The 21601-nt window shown below is 34.3% G+C and overlaps 4 protein-coding genes across 22 annotated transcripts; 1 reads left to right on the forward strand and 3 right to left on the reverse strand.

The window, feature by feature from the left end:
- Window positions 1-1099: 1099 nt before the first annotated feature.
- LOC129579547 (riboflavin transporter 2-like) lies at window positions 1100-10754 on the forward strand. Of its 17 annotated transcripts, none has more exons than XR_008689256.1 (7): window positions 2698-2714; window positions 2854-3206; window positions 3308-3479; window positions 3681-3868; window positions 6800-7932; window positions 8012-8427; window positions 9430-10754. XR_008689256.1 is itself a non-coding variant. In XM_055469691.1 (6 exons), exons 5-6 carry the CDS (start codon window positions 6802-6804, stop codon window positions 8204-8206), a joined length of 1326 nt encoding a protein of 441 aa, XP_055325666.1. In that variant the 5' UTR covers window positions 2673-2714; window positions 2854-3206; window positions 3300-3479; window positions 3681-3976; window positions 6800-6801; the 3' UTR covers window positions 8207-10754. The 17 variants fall into 17 exon arrangements, 7 of the variants coding, with proteins under 7 accessions (XP_055325666.1, XP_055325665.1, XP_055325670.1 ...); XR_008689252.1 differs by having other exon boundaries at window positions 2703-3064; window positions 3150-3206; XR_008689251.1 differs by having other exon boundaries at window positions 2704-3064; window positions 3150-3206; window positions 3681-3976.
- Window positions 10755-10832: 78 nt separating this feature from the next.
- On the reverse strand, window positions 10833-14848 carry LOC129579542 (uncharacterized). 3 transcript variants are annotated; one of them, XR_008689244.1, is made up of 3 exons: window positions 14384-14848; window positions 12902-14267; window positions 10833-10881 (listed from the first exon to the last, which is right to left on the reverse strand). XR_008689244.1 is itself a non-coding variant. In XM_055469684.1 (3 exons), exon 3 carries the CDS (start codon window positions 14245-14247, stop codon window positions 13120-13122), a length of 1128 nt encoding a protein of 375 aa, XP_055325659.1. In that variant the 5' UTR covers window positions 14248-14267; window positions 14384-14601; window positions 14759-14819; the 3' UTR covers window positions 12704-13119. The 3 variants fall into 3 exon arrangements, 2 of the variants coding, with proteins under 2 accessions (XP_055325659.1, XP_055325658.1); XM_055469684.1 differs by lacking the exon at window positions 10833-10881 and having other exon boundaries at window positions 12704-14267; window positions 14384-14601; window positions 14759-14819; XM_055469683.1 differs by lacking the exon at window positions 10833-10881 and having other exon boundaries at window positions 12704-14267.
- Window positions 14849-15627: 779 nt separating this feature from the next.
- On the reverse strand, window positions 15628-16765 carry LOC129579545 (probable chitinase 10). The gene is made up of 2 exons (XM_055469689.1): window positions 16618-16765; window positions 15628-16421 (listed from the first exon to the last, which is right to left on the reverse strand). Exons 1-2 carry the CDS (start codon window positions 16761-16763, stop codon window positions 15692-15694), a joined length of 876 nt encoding a protein of 291 aa, XP_055325664.1. The 5' UTR covers window positions 16764-16765; the 3' UTR covers window positions 15628-15691.
- Window positions 16766-17071: 306 nt separating this feature from the next.
- Window positions 17072-20137, reverse strand: LOC129579558 (probable chitinase 2). Its single transcript, XM_055469708.1, has 6 exons — window positions 19864-20137; window positions 19591-19728; window positions 18937-19016; window positions 18629-18780; window positions 17257-18200; window positions 17072-17184 (listed from the first exon to the last, which is right to left on the reverse strand). The coding sequence occupies exons 1-6, from the start codon at window positions 19925-19927 to the stop codon at window positions 17072-17074; spliced, it is 1491 nt and encodes a 496-aa protein (XP_055325683.1). The 5' UTR covers window positions 19928-20137.
- Window positions 20138-21601: the final 1464 nt, after the last annotated feature.

Raw genomic sequence — 21601 nt, forward strand, 5'->3', positions numbered from 1 at the left:
CCTCTGCGCTCTCCTCTCCACCTCTGTTGGTACTACCATTTTATTTTATTGCAAACTGTGAAAAAATGGTACGGTCAGAAGTACCAGAGGACCTCCACTCGCGCGCGCGCTCGTTTGGTCCTCTGGTACTTCTGACCGTTGCTGACCGTACCATTTTTCACATTTTAGTATGAATAGTTCAGTTTAGTACAAGAGAGCACAAGGTCTAGAAAAACGCACTTTCTACATTCTGCTTGGAAACCACTGAAAATGCGTTTGGCCGCCGGCGGCCAAGAGTAATATTCAATATAAACTTTTGGCCGCCGTTAAAAACGACTTTTAGCCGCGGGCGCTCAAAAGGTATTTTTGATATTACGCTTGGCCGCCAACGGAAAATCACTTTTAGCCGCCGGCGGCCAAGAGTAATACTTTTGAAAATCACTTTTGGACGCCAGCGGCCAAGTGCAATTTTCCGTCGGCGGCTAAAAGTTAGGCGGCCAAGTTACCTATCCCCCCGTTTCCATTGTCACAACCAGAAACCAGACCACCAACAGAAAAACGTTACATTTCCTAAAAACAATGCCAAAAATTCGGGAAAAAATCAGAAGAATGTCACTTCAAATTCGGCAAACCCGTCATTTCACGCATTTTCCGTCTAATATTTTTTAAATAAATTTTTTTTCCGATTCATTGAAAACTAATCCATAAACTACTTGAGAATAAGAAAAACGAATAAAAATCGCAAGAAAAAAAAAATACAACAGTGGGCTCAACAGGGAATTGAACCCTGGGCATCGAGCATGTGTGGTCTGTTTTTAGTATGTGTCAATTATAATATTTTGCACATACTAAATACAGACCAAAGGTATTACTCTCGCACAAAAAGCAAGAATCATACCACTAGACCATTGAGTCGGTTGATATTTGACTGTCCCGAACGCCACATGACGATCATCACAGCAGTGGTTTGGATAATTATATGCATTTATGCAGATCAAAACTAGTTAGGAAGTGAAAGGTGGCTACAATGCATAGGAGTCTCTTATATTCTTATATATAGCAATGCCAACTTGGTATATATATGCCTATATCTTATTAGACAAAAATAGAAAAGATATAATTTTGGCATTTGGAATTTCATAATTTTGAAGATTTCATTTCATTTTTTTTACATTTTTTCCATTTTTTCATGCGGTTCTGTTCATAAATTCCTCATTTAATTTAAGGGATTTTTTATTCTAGATCAGAAATAGAAGCAACACGTTGCTCAATTCAAACAATTCAAAATCTCAAAATAAGGCGGGTTCACATCGACTACCCATTTTCCAGCAAAAAAAATGACAATGAGTGGAAATATTCAGCAATGTACATCTACGAATTGAAGAGTCATTCACTGCCATTCAATGCCTAATTCAGAAGATTTTATTAAACAAAACTACTAAATGCTACCCTTTTTTTAAGGTTTTCAAGAAAAAATTATTATTTTGCACGGAATTTTGCATTTCACAGTTTTTTTTAATCTCAATTTAGCTCAATCTCAAAAATATGATATGACGTTTATTTCTTGCTTATGTTAGACATAGATTGTGATTGGTTCATGTTTTTGGTAGGTTTACAAGAAATTATGGCTTTTAAATCATATAAAGAATCCGTATTTGCAATGCTTTACTTAAAATGATATGTATTAATGTGGAAAAAAGCTGAAAAAAAGGAACAACAAACAAAAGGAGAAAAATCTCGAAAATTGTAATCAATTCATGGTTTTGGTAGTGGTTGTGTTGTCCAAACCCTTTCAAACTACTTCAAATAAAAGGCGCCGTTCTTCGGAAAGATGCGATTATTGTTCATCAATTCTTGCATTTGGGCTTCATTGACGCGAATCGTGTAGAAAATCGCTTCTTTCGATGAGCCAAAGTCAACGGTGGGCTTGATATTTTGAGCAAAAGTCGTTGGCGGCTTGAAGTTCTGTCCAAAATCAATGGGATCTTTGTTTGGTTCCATTTTGACGGCTGCCGATGCTTTATCATGATCATCATTGTTGTTGGCCAATGGTTGACCAGGCATCACTTGTTTGCGGAACGGATTGGGAGTCTTCAAACCACCGACTGATGTATGTTTTCCTAAGGCGTCCAATAACATCACGTCGACCATTGTACCGATGGCATCCACTTGATCGATCGGTTCGGTATGCTTACGCTTCATGTGTGCATCCAAGTCAGCGGCTGGCATTTTGTTACGGCAAACACCACATTGAACATGCACTTTGCCTTCGTCTTTCGGTGGTTCGATGCCCGATGCACTCCTGACTGATGTTGGTTTGCTGTCTATCGCTTTAGCATTGGCCTTGGATGACATTTCTGATGCAACATCCGATAATGGTGTGTAAATATCGTCAACAATATCCGAATGTACCTTTGCATGGTGCTTTTTTAATCGGCTCTCCAATATCTTTGACCGACAAATTTCGCAATGAAACAGTTTTTCAACCATTTTCCACCACTTGAGATTTTGAGTTGAACACAAAGTTATTCGTGTGAAAATACAATTTTCAGCCTTTTTCCGTGAACTGTGTGCGGCTTTATTCGTGCAAATGTTTATCTGTCAACTTGCGAGAGAGGAATGTAATACGAGAAAAAAAAGGGCTGTCAAATTCATTAACCGAGATGGAGCTCGTATGCAAATTTTTTCAGTTTGACAGTTCGCATATTCGTTAGTTTTGTGCAACCACTTTTAAGGTTACTTGATTTTTTTCTTTCGTTACCTTAAAAAAAATTATTGAATCTTTGATGCAATCAAAATTACAAATTATTTCATATTTTTTCCATTTTCTTTCATTTCATTTTTTCAACATCAATTTTTGATCCAATTGCATAGAGCAAATTTTCAGCATGGAATATTCCATTGGTTTTCTTTGTCATAAACAAAGCCACTTTGACACTTCATCGACAATGTGCACACTGTCGCCGGTCGTAATGTAAACATTTCGCTGTGAATGAGAAGAAAAAATTGGCCACTCAGCAAGAATGGGAAACAAAAGGAAAGATCAAATGGAAAGAGCAGAGGCAGCAAGAAATTAAATATTCGGGTAAGTCGCATGAAAAATGACGTTCACTATCAGTTTTAGTTACAGACCGAACATAAACGAAGTCTCGACAATGTTATATGAAAAGAATGTGCTGATGCTAGTGCAGTGAAGTCGTGAAAGACACTCACAACATTGAAACTGGGTATACTTTGATTTAGAATATGTAAATTGTTGAGCAAATCAAAAACTTCTATCAAACACAAATTAAATTTAGAAATACAAATACTGAATTTAGGTTTTCAGAAACTGTGCGAATCGACTCCAAATTCCAATCAGAGGCTAGCGATCGTTTTTCATTGGAACATCTAATTTGGAATCGGACATCAATCGTATGTCTCGGAAAAATCAAATATGAATTTGCTATCGTCGATACAAACCTTGTTTACTGTGATCACTGTCACAATTTCATGTTTGAGTAAGTACTGAATTGTATTTTTTCCACCTTTTCGGTTGAAATTTTATTTTGGCATGACTTGATACAACTAAAAAGTTGTCTTTTAACCTAAAAATGGGCTCAATTCAAAGTTTTGTTTTTATTTTTCAAGGAAATTGATGAATCTGTATGGAAAATTGTGCATATTTCAATTCATAATTTAATTTTTATCACCCAAAACAGACATACTTTTTAAAATTGCATCGTTTGGAGTAAGAGTTACAATAAACTTACTGCGAAGTAGCTACGTTTTGGGGGCACTGGGAATTGGACTGATTGGTTTTCTCATTGGAGACATTTCAATTGTTGTGGACTGGTGTGTGTTCATTGTGAAGTGTGCCATTACTTTCTTAGTGATTCTGATTTCTCTGGTACGTCATTTACCATCACGCCAACTCCGATTGCTGGGAATCGCTCTTTGTGCCGTAATTTTAGTCGTAAATAAAATTCAAGTAGACTTTAGGAGACTAAAACAAAAGGTAGTAATTTCATATATTTTAATGTCGTTGCAGTACTTCGTTTGGCCTATATTTCAATGCAAGAAATGCTTCCATAGCACTTAACATTCAAGAAGTAGCACTTGCGGCTATCAAAATTACAACAGAATATATATAAATCGTGAATTTTGCAAAAGAACCCTTTATCGGTCAAGCAATTGTAGGAAATGTGAATGGGCAAGCGGAATGATGAAACGTGATTTTTTTGTAAAATGAAGAGCCCCTGAAAAATTTTTGCAGTAAAAGTGCCCCACAAAAAATTGTCTGAATTTGTTTTCATGTACCACTTTAAATGAAAAAAAAATTTACGGGGTGATTCAAATTGCATATTTTTCGTGAGGCTCTCTTTCATACAATATTTTTTGGTTCAATTTGAATCGCCTCGTAAACAATTTTTCAGTAAAAGTGATATATGAAAACCAATTCAGACAATATTTTTGTGGGGCACTTTTACTGCAAAAAATTTTCAGGGGCTCTTCATTTTACAAACAAATTACGTTTCATTATTCCGCTTGCCCATTCATGTGGACATCAAATTTCCAATGATACAATCAGGGATTTGATCTATAAATTCATTTTAAGTAATTGCAAAATGCCCATAATAAATTTTGTTCGTCGAATATTTTGCGAATTAAAAGAATTACATTCACAGTCCTGAGCTTTTCCGTATGATGTTTTTCTTTCAACATTTTTCTTCTTCTTGAAATAAAGACGACTAATTTGATGAGTTCATCGACGCATATGTATTAAACATTGACATATCAATCCGTATGAAGCATGTCATTCGGAGTGTATTTTGCTTTCCAATCCATTCCATTGTTGAATTTTTTTTAGAAGAGTAGTGTACGGTTTTGCTTTATGAAACCCACCACATTTAAACTGCAGTGCATCTACTGCAAACATTGACTAATAATAACAAAAACGTCTGTATTATAAACAAATAGCCAAAATTGTATGACATCATGCATAAAAGTTGGTTCGGAAAGAAAAAAATCATGAAATATCGCCCAAATGAAACCGAATAAAAGTCAAGCCGGTATGGTATTTCACAAAAGTGTCATGAGATTGCATTTTATAAATATGAAATTTAAACTGACTTTTTCCTCTTTTTTACGACGCTTCAATTCGTCACAAATGAGTCTCTGCTAGCACAAACAACTGTATTCATACAACTGCAATTACAAACACATAAAAAAACGTCGTCATGAGCGTAAAGTCTTAAAAGTCCTACAAAGCAGCAAAAATCATAAAGCAACAATTTAATCACAATGATTTGATTCAAGAAATTAAATTTTGTGAATTTTCTATTGCTCTCTAACAGAATTGTGATAATAAACAAAACCAAAAGCCATAAGTCAGCTAGTGTAATATTCATAAAATGTTTGAAACCAGAGTGTGTGAATTGTCACCGGTCGAACGGAATTGAATGTAAACAAAATGATAAGCGCAATTCGATCGCACAACGGCTGGAATAACGAACAAAAGCAAAAAAGAGATCAAATGCACAGCTCTGTCAAATGCAAGGCTAGTTAATCAGTTGAATCTTAATCGCCGGACAGAGCACATGAGCTGCTAGATCAAATGCATAATTTTTGCTGATGTTCATTTAAAAGTTGTTGTAGGAACTCCTCCGTATGATAAGGCACAATTTTACTCATAAATAGTCCACCAATTTGGGCAAACAGTTAGGAAAAAATCGTGATTTTATATTTTATTTTTACTCAGTGACAAAAAGAGGTATATTTTTATTCACAACTATTTCACTGTTTCGATTCGAAGAATAACAGCCATTTCGATCGGCAACTAATTTATTGAAATATTACTTGTTTTTGAGACAAATCATTCGGTGCAAATGAAAAACCAAAATTTGTGTTCAATTTTTGAAATTCAGTTCTATTCGGAAACAAACATATCCGTAAATTTATTAAAAAGCGTTTTGTATTTTTTTTTGCATATTTTCAAGTTATATTAACAAAAATATTCTATTAAATGCATTTAATGCATATGATATCCAGTTTCAAATGATGATAAAAAAGAATTAAAACCAACTTCAATTGACATCGCTTAAATTTAGAAGATAAAAATTATTTTATGTAACAAAATTCAGAAAACACTTAAAATAAGCCATAGATCTGTTTATCTCATCGATTTATTTCATTATCGCACCAGTTCAATGATAAAGTAGGTCGTTTATTGTTTTATTGAATCCAATTAAATCAGTTAGCAAAATAGTTGCTTCACAAAGTCGTGTAGCAGAAGTATTATTTCAAATTGTAAATGTTTTCATGGATTTTTTATTTTTTGCTCAACTTTTTCTCGTTGCTCTCTATTTCTTTGATGATTTCTATGAATTCTTTGTTTTTCTTAAACAGTTTTTTTTAATATTTTCCGTCATTTCAATTTGCTTCAGTTTAATCCAATTTTTTTTAAATATAATTCCCACGTTTTATGCCAAAAATTTATTTCAATCAGAACAAAAATGTTTATTTCCATCATCCAAAATTCAATATTTTAACAGTAAATGATTAAAATCTTGTGCGATCGTGGGCCTTAGGAATATTGCCTTGAAGGTCAAATGTTAAATAAAGGATTTATAATAAATTATAAATCCAGACAATGAAATTAAATTCAAAGAAAAAAAAAGAAAATCAAGTTTTTTTGAAACAAGTATCGAAAAAGTAGCTTGCAAAATTTCTAATTTCCCTTTTTTATTCTAGTGGTCCGATTTGTGTAAGATTTTTTCAGAAATTTTCAAAGAATTGAATTTGCATCCAAATTAATTTTAAATTTTTGGTTCTTTTACAGAAATGAGTGATACACAAAAGTATGTTCCACCATCGGACATGAACATGGGCCCCAAGTCGAATGCACATCAGAAGCGGAATTTGTTTGTGGACGCATTGGCGCTGTTATTTGGAATGAGCTCATGGCTTGGTGTAACGTCTTCATACCTCCAATTGCCATTGATAATATCGACGATGCCTGAGGGCTGGTCGATGCCTGCCTACATGACTGTGGTCGTGCAAAGCTCCAACATCATTTCCTTTGCTTATGTTTTCTACCAAAAATACGCACCAAAAAAACTGAACGATGCTTATTTAATTTACTTCACCATGTCCATGGGCTGCTTAACGGCAATTGGAATGGCGTTTTTCTACCAAAATACAATCACCATCAACGGCAAAGAGCATAGTATTGCTTACCTAATATTTGTGTTTCTGTTTGCGACCGTGGGAACGGTGAGCTCCGTTCTATTTTTGCCGTTCATGGGTCGTTTCCGCGAGTGTTACCTTGTATCTTACATGTGTGGCCAGGGTATGAATGGCCTATTCACCAGTATTTTAACATTAATCCAGGGGATTGGCGTGCCTGAATGCATACCAGACACCGATGGAAAACTCATTAAATACATTCCACCGGCCCGTTTTGGGACACAAACATTCTTCCTGTTGGTATTCGGATTATTGTTGATCAGCACTATCGCCTTCATTTTGCTAAACAAAATGGAAGTGTGCAAAAAAGAATTGGCCGCCGGCATTGTAATGGAAGGCAATGAATATTATTACGAAAACGAAGACAGACATGATGTTGCAACTGGTGAAGTCCCAGAAAATGTACTGAATTTGTCCACTTTCAACTACGTCAAGTTACTCTCAGCCATGGTTCTGATTGGATTTTTTGGCAATGGCATTTTCCCTGGGCTACAATCTTATTCATCACTTCCGTATGGATTTTTGATTTATCATCTCGTTGCGTCACTCGCTTCCATTGGAAATGCCATCGGCAGCTTCATCGCTCAATTTGTTCCACATACTTCGATTCGCATTCTGGACTTTCTCATCGTCATTGTCATCGTACTCGGTGTTTACATTTTCTATGCTGCTGTTAAAAACCCATTTCCACCATTTCTTCACACGGAATTTGGACCCGTTTTTATGGTAACTTTTCTACTTGTTTTTTTTTCAATAGATTTTTCTTGACATTTTAATTAATTTTTATGTTTCTTCTCTTTACCAGATTATCCAGTGGATGTTCTTTATCGGTATTCAAAGCTATATGAAAACGTCGATTGCTACCATTTTCCGCTATCAAGAAGGCAAATCTCTGGTTCTCATGGCATCCACCAGTCTCGTTTGCTCTGTCGTCGGATCCATTTTTAACCTTTTCATCGTTACCTACACGCAATTGTTCGTCTCGTATGAACCATGCTAAGCTAAAATTCTCAACAATCGAATAGGTGTGGTTTTGCTTGGGGCAAAAATCTATTTTTTTATTTTCGAAGTAGAAAAAAAAATTATGAATTCATAAGTAATGTTCCTATAATATCCTAGTAAGGTATTAAAAATGTTGAAACATAAAATTGTAAGAGCCTCATGTAATGATAGCACGAATTCGTGTGAAACTTATTCACACCATTTCAATTTTACTTTTCCGTACACAACGTGTCAAGGGAAAGTAAAGGAATTGGTCCCGAAAACTTTTTTCGCAAAATTAGCTTAGATCATCATAAAAACTCATGAAACGCGTAGAAAACCACTTTTTGAGACACTTTTCCGTTCGTGTGCCGTCGTCGTTGTCGTTGTCGTTGTCGTTGTCGTCGTTGTCGTCGTTGTCGTCGTTGTCGTAGCTGTTTGTAAACACGATAACTCAAAAAATAATTGAGATAATCAAAATCTGGAAATGCCAAAAGTTTTGTATCTGAAAAACTTAGTTTAAGTTCGAAGATGAGCCATTATCGATTTGATCCTAAGGTACTTGCCCTAAGAAAAACCTCGAAAAATTGACACTTTTGTATGGTAGGTACCCGTTAATCGACTCCGATTGACTTCAAACTTTCTGGGAATTCATTTTTTGAGAGAAAAATAAGATTCTGAAATTTTGAAACCAATCGGAATCGATTTACGGGTACCTCCCATACAATTTTTTTTGAAATTTTGACTAAAATTACCGATTTTTGGACAATTTTGTATGGGAGATACCCGTTAATCGATTCTGATCGGCATCAAACTTTCTAAGGTTTCATTTTTTGGAGAAAAAATAAGATTCTGAAAGTTTCATGTTGATCGCATTTGCAGAAGTTTGATTTTTTGTCCTCAATTTTTGTCGACATTTTCTTGGAAAAAATTGAGGGCCAAAAACCAAACTTCTGCAAATGCGATCAACATGAAACTTTCAGAATCTCATGTTTTCTCCAAAAAATGAAACCTCAGAAAGTTTAAAGCCAATAAGAATCGGTTTACGGGTACCTCTCATACAAAATTGTCGAAGTTTTAGTTAAAGTGACCGATTTTTCACTTTATTTTCATTATTATATTTTCACTGCCTTTATTTCAAGAAAATTCACAAAAAATAACCAAAAGTACCTACGAACAACGCAGGCCAACGTACGGAAAAGTTCGGGATTACCAATGTAATTCTTTTTATTATAATTTTAGAATGGTTAAGGCAATTTAGCACTCCAAAAAATGTCAATTTAGCTCATTTTTAATTTTCTTCAAATTGAACTAAATCATATCATGTCATTATACATAGAGTAATTTAGTTTTAGAAGAATAGTATTCAAAATGCGTTATGTCAAGAATTTTCTTTTTCGACTGATCCGAGCCGATCAATGAAATTTGTCAACGATTGAGATGAGCAAAATCCGTATTGTTCTATAGATTTATAAATTTGTTATTAAATTAATAGGGATTTTTTGCTATTAACCATTTTATTAAATTCATAACAGATTTGATGAAAAATATTATTTAGAAAAAAAATCGGAAAAAGTGTCATATAAAAAGCATGTCAGTTATTTCAAGACGCAGTTTTCTTTGAGATTTTGTCGTCTGGCAAAAACTTACACGACTTTTATATCAAACTTGTTTTCTCAATTTTTTTCAAATAATATTTTCCATCAAATCCGTTATCAATTCAATAATACCAACCAACAAAAAAAATATATCGAAATTTAATATTATTGAATGAGTATTTGGGTTCCATCTCTAGTCAATGACGGCATAAAACGTATTTGTGCTTCTTATTGGGTACGTTTTATTCATGATCATGTTGCAATATGATGATCGAAAAAAAAAAACAAATTTCATTCAGAGATATTTTTTCAAAAAACATTAATTTCCAATCATTCAGTCGCAATGAACATTTTTGTAGAATTAAACACATCAATTGTCAATTCAGGTTATTCTTGACCTATTTCATTGAGAGAGGTAATTCAAAGTGTCTACACGTAATAAATTATTGTATCATCGTAACAGATTCCATAAAAAAATAAAACACTGTTATCAACTGATTTCACACAGATAAGATAAAGCGTTGGTCTAGGTCTTAGTACTGATCAACGTTATGTTCTGAATGATGTAATTGAAGTGATAAGTCTTTTTGTAATAAGAATTAAGAATAGTACCAAGTTAAAATGTGTATAAAAAAAAGACAGGTCCTACCAAAAAAAATAGACCAAGTTAGAAAATACAGGAAAAGGTGAATTATGTTGAATATAGCGATAATTATTTGTTTCAATTTGATTTACACTGTGCTATCCTGATAATGTTTATTGTAATAATTGTCAATGTCCAGACAATCTGTGGCTCAAAACTACATCTTTCCTTATTAGGAATTATATTCATAATTTTTTCCATTAATTCCTGAATATTTTTTTAATATTTCGATGTGCTACCCAAATCATACCATGTGTCGACAAAAATTCATGGACAAAAATGTGCTGGTCCAAAATAAAATTAGAAGTATTTTAATGTTAATAGAACTCACCCTGTTTTTTTTTCGTTTCAAGATTCGACTTTTTTTTTCTTCGAAATTAAAACGAATTCTTTTATTGGAATTCTTTTCTTCTTTGAATATATTAATTTGTTAATTTTGCTGAAACCATTAAGCTAGCATTAAATTAAGCCCAATTTTCGAAAAATATTAATATTTTCAGAGACATATTTTTTGGTATTTAATTTTAATGAAACGGTCACTAAAATTAAGAAATGGTTACTGAAAATCTGGAATTGGTTGCGAAAAAGAGGAATTAATCTCCAGAAATATTAATTAAAAAAAATTAAATGGTCACTAGAAAAAAAGATATGGAGTACTATTTAAATTAAATGAATTTTGAAAAAAAATAACTGATCTCGAAAATTAAAAGGGAATTTTTTTCAAAAATATAAAATTGATCTCTATTTATAAGAAGTGATGCCTAAAAATAATCTCTTATAGAATTCGAAAAAAAGGAAACGATCTCTAAAAATAATAAAGCGGTCACTTGTTGTAAAAAATCTCAAAAAAAAGAAACGGCCTCCAAAGAAAAGAAACGGCCTCCAAAAAAAAGAAACGATCTCCAAAAAAAAGGAAACGGCCTCCAAAGAAAGAAACGATCTCCAAAAAAATGAACAGGTCACCAAAAATAAACGGTCTCCTAAATAAAAGGTCTTGCCGATGGAGAACATTTCCACCCTGTTGTCCAAAATAATGGACTTCATCCATGGCTTTTATACAGAGCATTGAAGTTGCTGGCTATGTGGCGCTGCTGGTGAACAGATCTGTGCAACAGCAGCTGTTGGTTGCGTGCATATCTGCTGTGAAGCGCGCTTGTTCATTTAACGATTCTCACACATAGTGTTTTTCCCTTGCATTCACAAGGAAACAGACAGAGAAGCGTATACAACAGACTCCGAGAGAGATTTTTATCTTGTTCATTTACCGTTATTTGTCAACAAGTCTGCCTATATCCACGCGTTGCCACTTTACATAGTATACCGTCCATCAAATGTTTGCCATTTAGTTTTATATTGCCCATGCATTAGTTATGGGGATTTTCGTTTTGTTTATTTTTTGTTGTTTGTAAACAAATCTGCATATCTTTTCGCATTGTCTCTGTGTATTTATTATGGATTTATTATACTATGTACAGTGCAATGCAAAAAGATGGGCAGATTTGTTTACAAACAACTAAAAATAAACAAAACAAAATCTTGGCAATCTAAAGTTTTACTAAATGAGGAACATTTTACGTCTCTGTACTAAATACAGATCTCTGAGCTAACGAATATGAGCTAACGATTATGACCAAATATTATGTTATGTGTATACTGTATGTAGTAACTGTTTTCATGCGACGAATCGCTGAATTTTAAGTTACGCTGGCCGCCGCACCATCTAGCAGCACAATCGCTGTTGCCAGTCAATGCCATGATTTAGTTTTGTTAAGATAAAGCAACTTTTAAGTTGCTATAGTCTCGTAAAAACGTCCCAAAAGTACTTTTTCAAGTAGCTCCCTAACAAATGTTCGATTTTCCATCGGCGATCTTCACAGGTCAGCACATGAAACAGACCTAAAAAAACATCGCTCTAAAACCATTTTTTCGTGTTCTAGCTTTGAAAACGAGTAAAAATCATATTTTTTGGGGATCACATTACTTTTCTCTCAGGACATGGTCGTGTGGAAAAGTAAAAAATGAGTTTTATTTTTCATTTTTTTCTTACCCCCACCAATTCATTATTTTTATAGATTATTTCTATATTTTTGGAGACCGGATCCCTTTTCTTCCCGCAAAAATTTCAATGTTTATGGGAACCATTTCATTTTTGCATTTAGTGATCATTTTTTTATTTATAGAGATAAGAAGAAGCTTTTTGAATGCAATTTTTTATTTCTAAAGACCAGTTTATTTTTTAAGGTAGCCAAAATAAGATTTTCTAAAGACCGTTCTATTTTTTTTGATGACCAATTCGTTTATTTTTGCAAATGATTTCATTTTTTCTAGATGACAATTTATTATTTTCGGCTGTATAATTTTATTTTTATCTGGAGATCGTTTTCAATTATTTTTTGGAGATCATTTCATTATTTTTAGAAATTCATTCCCATTTTTGGAGATCATTTCATTAAAAATAAATACCAAAAGTCACCTTCCCATTTTCGAAAAATATTAATTTTCATATTCAAGTCGTAATTTATTTCAATCTCAAAAAATTCGATGTATTGCATCAATACTATTGATTCAATAGTAGGTCATCAAGTTGCATCAATAGTAGTACTATTAAAACAAAACTAATTTTTAAAAAAACAAGCAATAAAAAAATAAAAATGTGTGTAGATTCTTTTCCATATGGTTAGCATATCACCCTTATTTTTGCGGATCTTGTTCAAGGTGTTGTTCAATGATTTTCTTCAGATCGGCATTTGTGACCCGAAGTTGTTGTTTTTTTCCGTTGCTCGATACAGTGGAAGATGATGAAGTTCTTCGTTGGCGTTTCTGTGGCCGCTCACTGGTCTCGCTCCCTCGGCACTTTAATTCACTTTGAACTGGAAATTCGGCATATTCCCCATCGGAATCGGAATAAACTCTGGCGGTCAAAATGAGTTCACAGAAATTGTCATTCACCTCGGCGCTCAGTTTTGGTCGTTTCAATTTATGGACCGACTTTGGTTGTGATGATTTTTTAGTGGATTTGACTTCTTCCACCTCGTTGATCATTCTGTCATTTTTGACACTATTTTTTGGCACATCCACAGTTTCCTTAGACGTTTGGGTGGTGCTCTGTGTAGTTTTGACTGATGGATTAGCATCTCTAAAACGTGATTTCTTCGTACGGCGCTTAGACAAATTGTCAATCTCTCGATTATCTTTGTCACTGGTTGCAGTGACACTTTTTTCGGCCTGTGCATGTGGTTCATCTGCGTTCTTAACTTTTGATGATTCAAATAAACTTCCTTCAATAAAATGATCACTTTCCGAACCGCTTTCGGCACTGATGTCCATATCATATGCAGTGGTATCGACGTATTCGTCTGCGTCGCTCATTCTATGAGTATGACGAATACCGGACAACATTTCCGCCCAATTACGTTTTACTTTATCATTGAAGGTATTTTGAATGGAATCAAGCGGTTTTGGTTCAGTCGGTGGTTTCGGGATAATTGCATCTGGTGGCGGTACATTTGGCATTGGCGGCAGTATTGGAATCATTTGCACCATTGGCAACGCTGGCATTTTGATATGTGCAACATTTGGCACTGAATGACCAACCGTTTGTTCAGTGGACAATGACACTGGATCCACCCGTTTAAATTGCCCATGAGTTGAAAGGATATTTGGTGCTCCATTCTCCCATCTGAAGCGCAACACCGAATGAATTTCTTTATTGTGTTGACCAAGCTTCTCTTTTGGCACCTCTAAACCGCATAGAACGCATTTTCGTACATCTTCCTTCGCGTTCTCCGTGGTTTCTGGGGCCGAATTTGTGTTACCCATTTTCGATCGTATGAAATTACCTGGAATGGACACAAAGCCAAACGAAAAAGAAAATGCGATTGAACCTCGGAATGTTTAAGTTGGTCAAGACCAAAGGAAATTTGAAAACAAACAATGCTCAGTGAGCAATGCTCACCTTGGTTTAACCAAAGATTTGATTTGTTCTTTAGGAAAATTCGGCCGAAGATATGACTTTTCAAGACAAACAAATTTGATGAAACACATATATTGACAGAGAAAATTTCGATTAATTCACTTGTTCTGTGAGGTCTTTGGTCTGTGAAAAAGAGATAGTGCTGACTCGGTCAAAACTTTGTTTTGATTCTGCCGACGTTGACTAACGTCGCTGTCACTCTATGTGAAAAGAGAAGCAAATAAAGTGGAAACAGTTCAACCGAATGATAAAACAGGAAGGTTTCGATTGAAACCAATTATTCGTTGATTTTTTCAAAATTCTTTCAAATGAAATCTCAATGAAAAATGAACAATAAGAAAGTAAAATAAACCATACGATCAATTGCGCTAGACATGCAAATAAAGCACAGAAATTTGCCTGAAACAATGACATTTCAATGTTCACCAATTGATGAAATGTCAAATCATGTTTGCTTTTGTTGTTGCAGCGCTAAACACAAATGATTATGACATTTCGGTCAAATGTAACTTCGTTAGCCCGACGATTGTTCAAATAAATCCGTTTTTAGGTGAAAACTATTTTTTTTTCATGTAGGAAAATTCCAGGAATTTTTTTTAGGACAATTAATGTTGTATTTATTGAGGTAATATTTTGTGATATGGTGATTGAGGAGGATTATAATGTTTTGATGAGCACAACTAACGCTGAATAATTCAGCCTGAAATGTAATTAGAATGGATTGAAATTTAAAACTTAAACAATAACTTGTATAACTCTTTGAACAATAGTTTAGAAATCAATTTTGGGATTGCAATTTTAAGTAGATGTTGTCAAAATATCAATTCCTACTTTACGATTCGATTCTTCTTTAGAAGAAGAAAAAAAGTTTGTTCTAATATTTTAGTTGTGTGTTGAATTTTTCCAACTGTTTTCTGTTTTTCAAAAACTCGATGTGGGTCTTTTTCCTCCAATTATTCTTGCGTTGATTGCAGTAAACCGTTGCAATTTACATCTACACGATTCAATTTGTACAAACGAATAAAAGTGACCTCCGACGATTTTGAGATCACTTTCAAACTTTCCTAAAGACACTTTTCAGAAAACTCCAACCTGAAAACCATAAAATCGTTGCTCATCAAGTTCAGCTAGCCTTGTCACCGCACCAATACTATCGGTATCGAATTCAGACTTAATTGGGCCAATATTGTGTGAATGAAAAAAATATATTAAAAAAATAGATCGGATTTCCGAATGTATTTTATTGATTCTATTCTAAGTTCTATAATAACACTTTCTCATTCTTTTTTATTAATTTCTATTCACTTCAGTCTCGTGAGATTGCAAAAATGCTTTAGAAATCGCTTTGTTTATGGTCCAAAGAAGCGGATATGCAATTTGTTGATCTGCAAATGCACTTTTCGAATCACTTTCATCGCATTCTTCAAGAAAATCATCAAAATTAACGGGAAAAGCTGTGATACCCGCTAAATTCCTACTCTTAATGAATTCCACTTTTAGTCGAATCGAATCAGCATGTTCAGACTCTAAACTATAAAACTTGGCAGTCTTCTGTTGTGGGCCCTTCTTAATAAATAAGTTAGCAACTTTAAGCTTTCTCGACATTTCACATGCATGACTCGCACCCCATGTGTCCTCGAACTGAATACTGTCGGTTTTATGTGTGAATGAGTGTCCTAAAAACGATACCCCAATAACGATTTTAGACGACAACACATTCGATTTGATCAAATTGTCGAAAAATTGTTCAGTTTTTGTTGCATTCAGCGTGTCAAGGGCCACATTTCCAGAATGGCCACGAAAGTCATACATTGGCACAAAGTTCAGGAGGTCCAAGTGTTCAGATAGAGCGGTAACATTCAGAGATTTAGCTAGGTCTGTGTTGATGCCGGTAAATGCTGCAGTTAATGTCTTATTATTTCCATGCAGGCTCTGTTTTAGCTCTTTTGCGAAGCGGATTATGGCATCTTTGTCAGAATATTTTTCAGTAAAAAGTGACCCAGGGTGGTGACTGTGGTCTCTAGAAGAGAAATTGATAAAATTATAACCAAAAAATTTTCTCTACCATTTCACAATGATAAGGGTTTATTGTAATTTATTTTTTTGGTTAGATAAAAGTAAAGTTTTTTAACGGCTTCGTTTTCGTTTGGAAAAAAATGTTTCAATTTTGATCGTCAAAAAATTTGATCAGATTGAAGATCAGTTAATGAACTAACCTTATGGTGGAGAGATCCAAGAATAAGTCCAGTCCATCGAATCTGTTGTCCAAAATGAAGTCTGTTGCATTCTTTATGAATCCATTTCGATGCTCAGAATCATTGACAATTTTTGAGTAGTCAACAAGAGAATGTTTAATAGCCATTAAAATCTGCGGAATGGACAAAATATGCGCAAAAATTAGTATTTGGACCAAATTGTAGTCGGTTCAATCACTAAAAATTAAAAAAATTCTTAAGCGATAGCGGTAAATTGTGTTCACAGTCGTAGATTTCATTAAATCCATTTAGAAACTTCATAAATAAAATTGATCGACAAATGTCCGAAATAATGCACTTGATAAGCCTTTTTGACTGTTTTATGTACCTTTTCCTGTGCTATTGGCGCGTTATTATCACTTTTCATAAGTAAATAAAAAGAGGAACATTCAACGGTTCCAATGTTATTTAAATATCATTTTTGAGCTAAATAAGAGTAGTTCACAATTACCTTTAAGTGTGGATATTTCTGCCGTAGATGTGTAAATCGTCCATAATCTGATGCGTTTGTCATATCTCGCCAAGGTTCTGATGGTTCAAAAAGGAGTTGAAAAATACATAATTATATCGAAAATAACAGTCAAGTTGAACAAATGATACCTTCATCAGCTGTTGTGTTCCAAATATTGTCGATGCAAACGAGATGCGTGCAAAGATTTAGATTAACATTTTCAATTGGAATTGTGATTATCTTTCGATCTGGTCTCGTTAAAGTGTAGCACATGACAATTTTATCTTGGAATGAACCATGCCGTGATTTATCAGTCTGATTTTCAATTTGAATTTGATCCTCTTTTACTTTTTCATCCGTGGCTACAATAATTGCTGCATTTATGGTACGAAGAAGCGGAAAACTTGTATTTTCAACAGTTGGGATGTTCAAAGTAATATTTGCCATTGATTTAAAATCGACGAATTGGTTGTTTTTGGCTGTGCATTTGCCCTCAAAATCATCATAGTTAATGGGAAACACCATAATTCCACCCAAATCCCGTCTGACAGCAAATCGGACCTTGTTGGCTACGGAGCGCATCGTTTCATATATGTAACGTTCATATTCGGGTAAAAATGTCCAGAGAATCGGTACTGGCTTTTTGGCAGTGCCTAGACCACGAGTGACATCGTACTTTTCTTCTAAATCACAAACATGACCGTAGTCAAATTTTTCAACTTCGGACGAGAAATGATCGAATACCGTTGGTAATAGTTGCAACCCCATGATGATCTTAGCACGCGGAACACCCAAAGCAATCGCACAATCAATGGCTTTTTGCATATTTCGAATACTTCGCATCTCAAGGGCTAATTGATACTGACCGAATTTGAGGCCATCGAAAATGTACCATTGCAAAAAGTGAATGAAGTCGAAGTGATTCGATAGATGAAATGGGTCAATGTTTTCAAGAATTTTTTCATTTACCGCAATAAATGTCGTGGTAAGTGAGATGTTATGCGAATGGAAACTTGCTTTGAACTCTTTCATAAAGTTGAAGAAATTCTCTTGATCGTATTTTTCATCGAAAATGTACTTGTAGTTGTATTCTCTGGAATCATGGAATAGGTTAAGAATTTATAGTTTTAGTTTCAGAGCATTGAGTGTACTGGCTATCAAGCCGCTGCAATTCCAAAGTGCTGATCAAAAGTCGCTATTGATACATTCAGTATAGACGAACCAATAAACAAAACGACCCGTTATTTATTCCCTATAGCAAACGCGCAAACGACAGTGGCTGTTGAATAGCAACAGCTATATATCCAGCGTACTCTGCTCTGTTCAGTTTTGCATTTTTGAATTCATATTTTTGTGCGTATTTGAGCTGAAGTTGTTGACAACATGTGATGTTGAATTGATAGAACTTGCAAATTCTTATTGAGAACTGCAGAATTCTTCAAGTTCATACTAACACATGCATTTTTGTTATTTTTATGAACAAATAATTACACTAATAATTAAACTGGATGACCAACTTACTGATATCTTGAAAAATCCCACAGCAAATCTAATCCATCGAATTTTTGCTGCAAAACAAAATCAGTCGCCATTCTGATAAATGTTTGATTTCGTTCATTACTTTTGGCGATCAGAAGGTAATCACGAAAATTGTGTTTGAGCGCCAACGAAATCTGGAATAGACAAAGTCATAAAATTCAATCGATTTAAATTCCACATTGTTATTCATTTTTAATTGAAATTTCAATGGATTTAAACAAATTTTTTTCTCCAAAATCATAACAAATCAAAGCATGATGAATGTCTTGAGTGGCCCATGAAATTATTACCTTCAAATGTGGAAATTTTCGTCTTAATTTTGTTAGATGTTTGTATTGTTTACTTCTATCTCTTGAATCAGTCCATGGATCTTTGTGTTCACAAATACGAAAGAAAAAAAATCATTAGATTTTCTATTAGAAAACTTTGTTTTTATTTATACACTTTTTTCAGATACACAGTTTGTTTCCAATATACCGAAAGTAATTTCACCGATTGCTAAATAACCTCGTGCAGCTTGGCGTCATTTCCTTCACTTTCATATGTTTGCATTGATGTTTGAACTTTGACAAGTAAGCTTCTACAATGGACGTTAAATGCGAGTGGAGACGCCACAAAAATGACTCCAATATAGTTGATTATTGATCGAACAACTTTGGGATGCAACATTTGGTAGACTGAAATCCGAATGAATCGCACGGCGAGACCTCGTATACAATTTTTTAGTTCAAAGTTAACTTTTTTTCAAATTTTGGCTTCATTTCTCGATAGAACTACTTTCGGTTTATTGACCTGCCACCGCAGGTGTGGAGTTGCGGATATGTATAAGGAAATGTTTCTTAAGAAAACCATTCGATTTATTGGTCACAAATTGATTCATTCAATTTGATTAATTTTTTCTACGTGGTGCTTTTAACACCTTATTATTCATTTCACACTCATACCTTCTTCAGTTTCAAATTTTACGCCCCACACATGGTCGACAGCAATTAAATGTGTACACAAACTGAGATCAACTTTTCCAATTTTGAAGTCGTTTTCGTACTCAACATAACAAACCACATGTTTATTGTGAACTCGATCTGCAAATAACAGAAGTTTTAACTTCAGTCTTCAATATTTCGTTTAATCATTTTCCAAACAAAACATGTTTGTAAATAGAAAACAATGATTGTGCAAAACAAACGCTGAATCACTTTGTTACTGTGCATTATCACCTGTTCCGACTGTAGTCAATAAAAAAATGGTGCAAACCGCTAAGACGTCAACAAATCGCACCATATCGACGTGTGTTGACTGCAAAATTATGTATTCGTTTTACTTTTTCTATTTGAGTAAGACCACATTCCGGTACACTTCACAAAAGCGAAAATACCACTAAAACAGAAATGAAAGTGCTCATCTCCAGTCTTTACACATTAATTAGATTGTGACTTTCATTTCAATCGTTGGATCCGTGTAAATCAGGTTACTCGTCGATCTTGAAGTCTTCTGGTATTCTCAAAATGAATTTCTGAAGTATTACTTTTCCGTACACAACGTGTCAAGGGAAAGTATAGGAATTGGTCCCGAAAACTTTTTTCGCAAAATTAGCTTAGATCGTCATAAAAACTCATGAAACGCGTAGAAAACCACTTTTTGAGACACTTTTCCGTTCGTGTGCCGTCGTTGTCGTCGTTGTCGTCGTTGTCGTAGCTGTTTGTAAACACTATAACTCAAAAAATAATTGAGATAATCAAAATCTGGAAATGCCAAAAGTTTTGTATCCAAAAAACTTAGTTTAAGTTCGAAGATGGACCATTTTCGATTTGATCCAGGGGTACTTGCCCTAAGAGAAACCTCAAAAAATTGACACTTTTGTATGGGAGGTACCCGTAAATCGACTCTGATTGGCTCCAAACTTTCTGAGATTTCATTTTTTGGGAAAAAAAAAGATTCTGAAAGTTTGAAACCAATCGGAATCGATTTACGGGTACCTCCCATACAACTTTTTTGAAATTTTGACTAAAATTACCGATTTTCGGACAATTTTGTATGGGAGGTACCCGTTAATCGATTCTGATTGGCTTCAAACTTTCTGAGATTTCATTTTTTGGAGAAAAAATAAGATTCCGAAAGTTTCATGTTGATCGCATTTGCAGAAGTTTGATTTTTTGTCCTCAATTTCGGCCGACATTTTCTTGGAAAAAATTGAGGGCCAAAAACCAAACTTCTGCAAATGCAATCAACATGAAACTTTCAGAATCTTATTTTTTCTCCAAAAAATGAAACCTCAGAAAGTTTAAAGCCAATAAGAATCGGTTTACGGGTACCTCTCATACAAAATTGTCGAAGTTTTAGTTAAAGTGACCGATTTTTCACTTTATTTATATTATTATATTTTCACTGCCTTAATTTCAAGAAAATTCACAAAAAATAATCAAAAGTACCCCAAGAGAAACGGCCAATATGTTTATACGCTGTCTATCCGCCGAAAATGCACTACAATATATTCACGCTTATTGAACGCCGAATCGAATATATATTCTAGTGTATATTTGGCGTATTCTTCGGCGTGAAACGTATTGAAACATATTCAGGCGCCCTCTGGTGGCCATGAATGCATTCGTTTATTCAATATGTTTCACGCTGAAGAATACACCGAATATACACTAGAATATATATATTCAATTCGGCGTCCAATAAGCGTGTATATATTGTAGTGTATTTTCGGCGGATAGACAGCGTATAAACATATTGGCCGTTTCTCTTGGGACCTACGGACAACGCAGGCCAACGGTACGGAAAAGTTCGGGATTACCAATGTAATTCTTTTTATCTTTCTTAAGGACCCGTATCCACTTTTCAAAACACAAAACCACTTTTGTACGGACAATTTTTTTTGTCACGATTTCAACAACTTGCGCAATGTTTTTTCAACTATTCGTTTCATTCATCAACAGAAAATACCAAATT

Source organism: Sitodiplosis mosellana, unplaced genomic scaffold, assembly GCF_009176505.1.
Source record: "Sitodiplosis mosellana isolate CC-2019 unplaced genomic scaffold, AAFC_SMos_1.0 Smas_scaffold_6242, whole genome shotgun sequence".
Taxonomy (NCBI): Eukaryota; Metazoa; Arthropoda; class Insecta; order Diptera; family Cecidomyiidae; genus Sitodiplosis; species Sitodiplosis mosellana.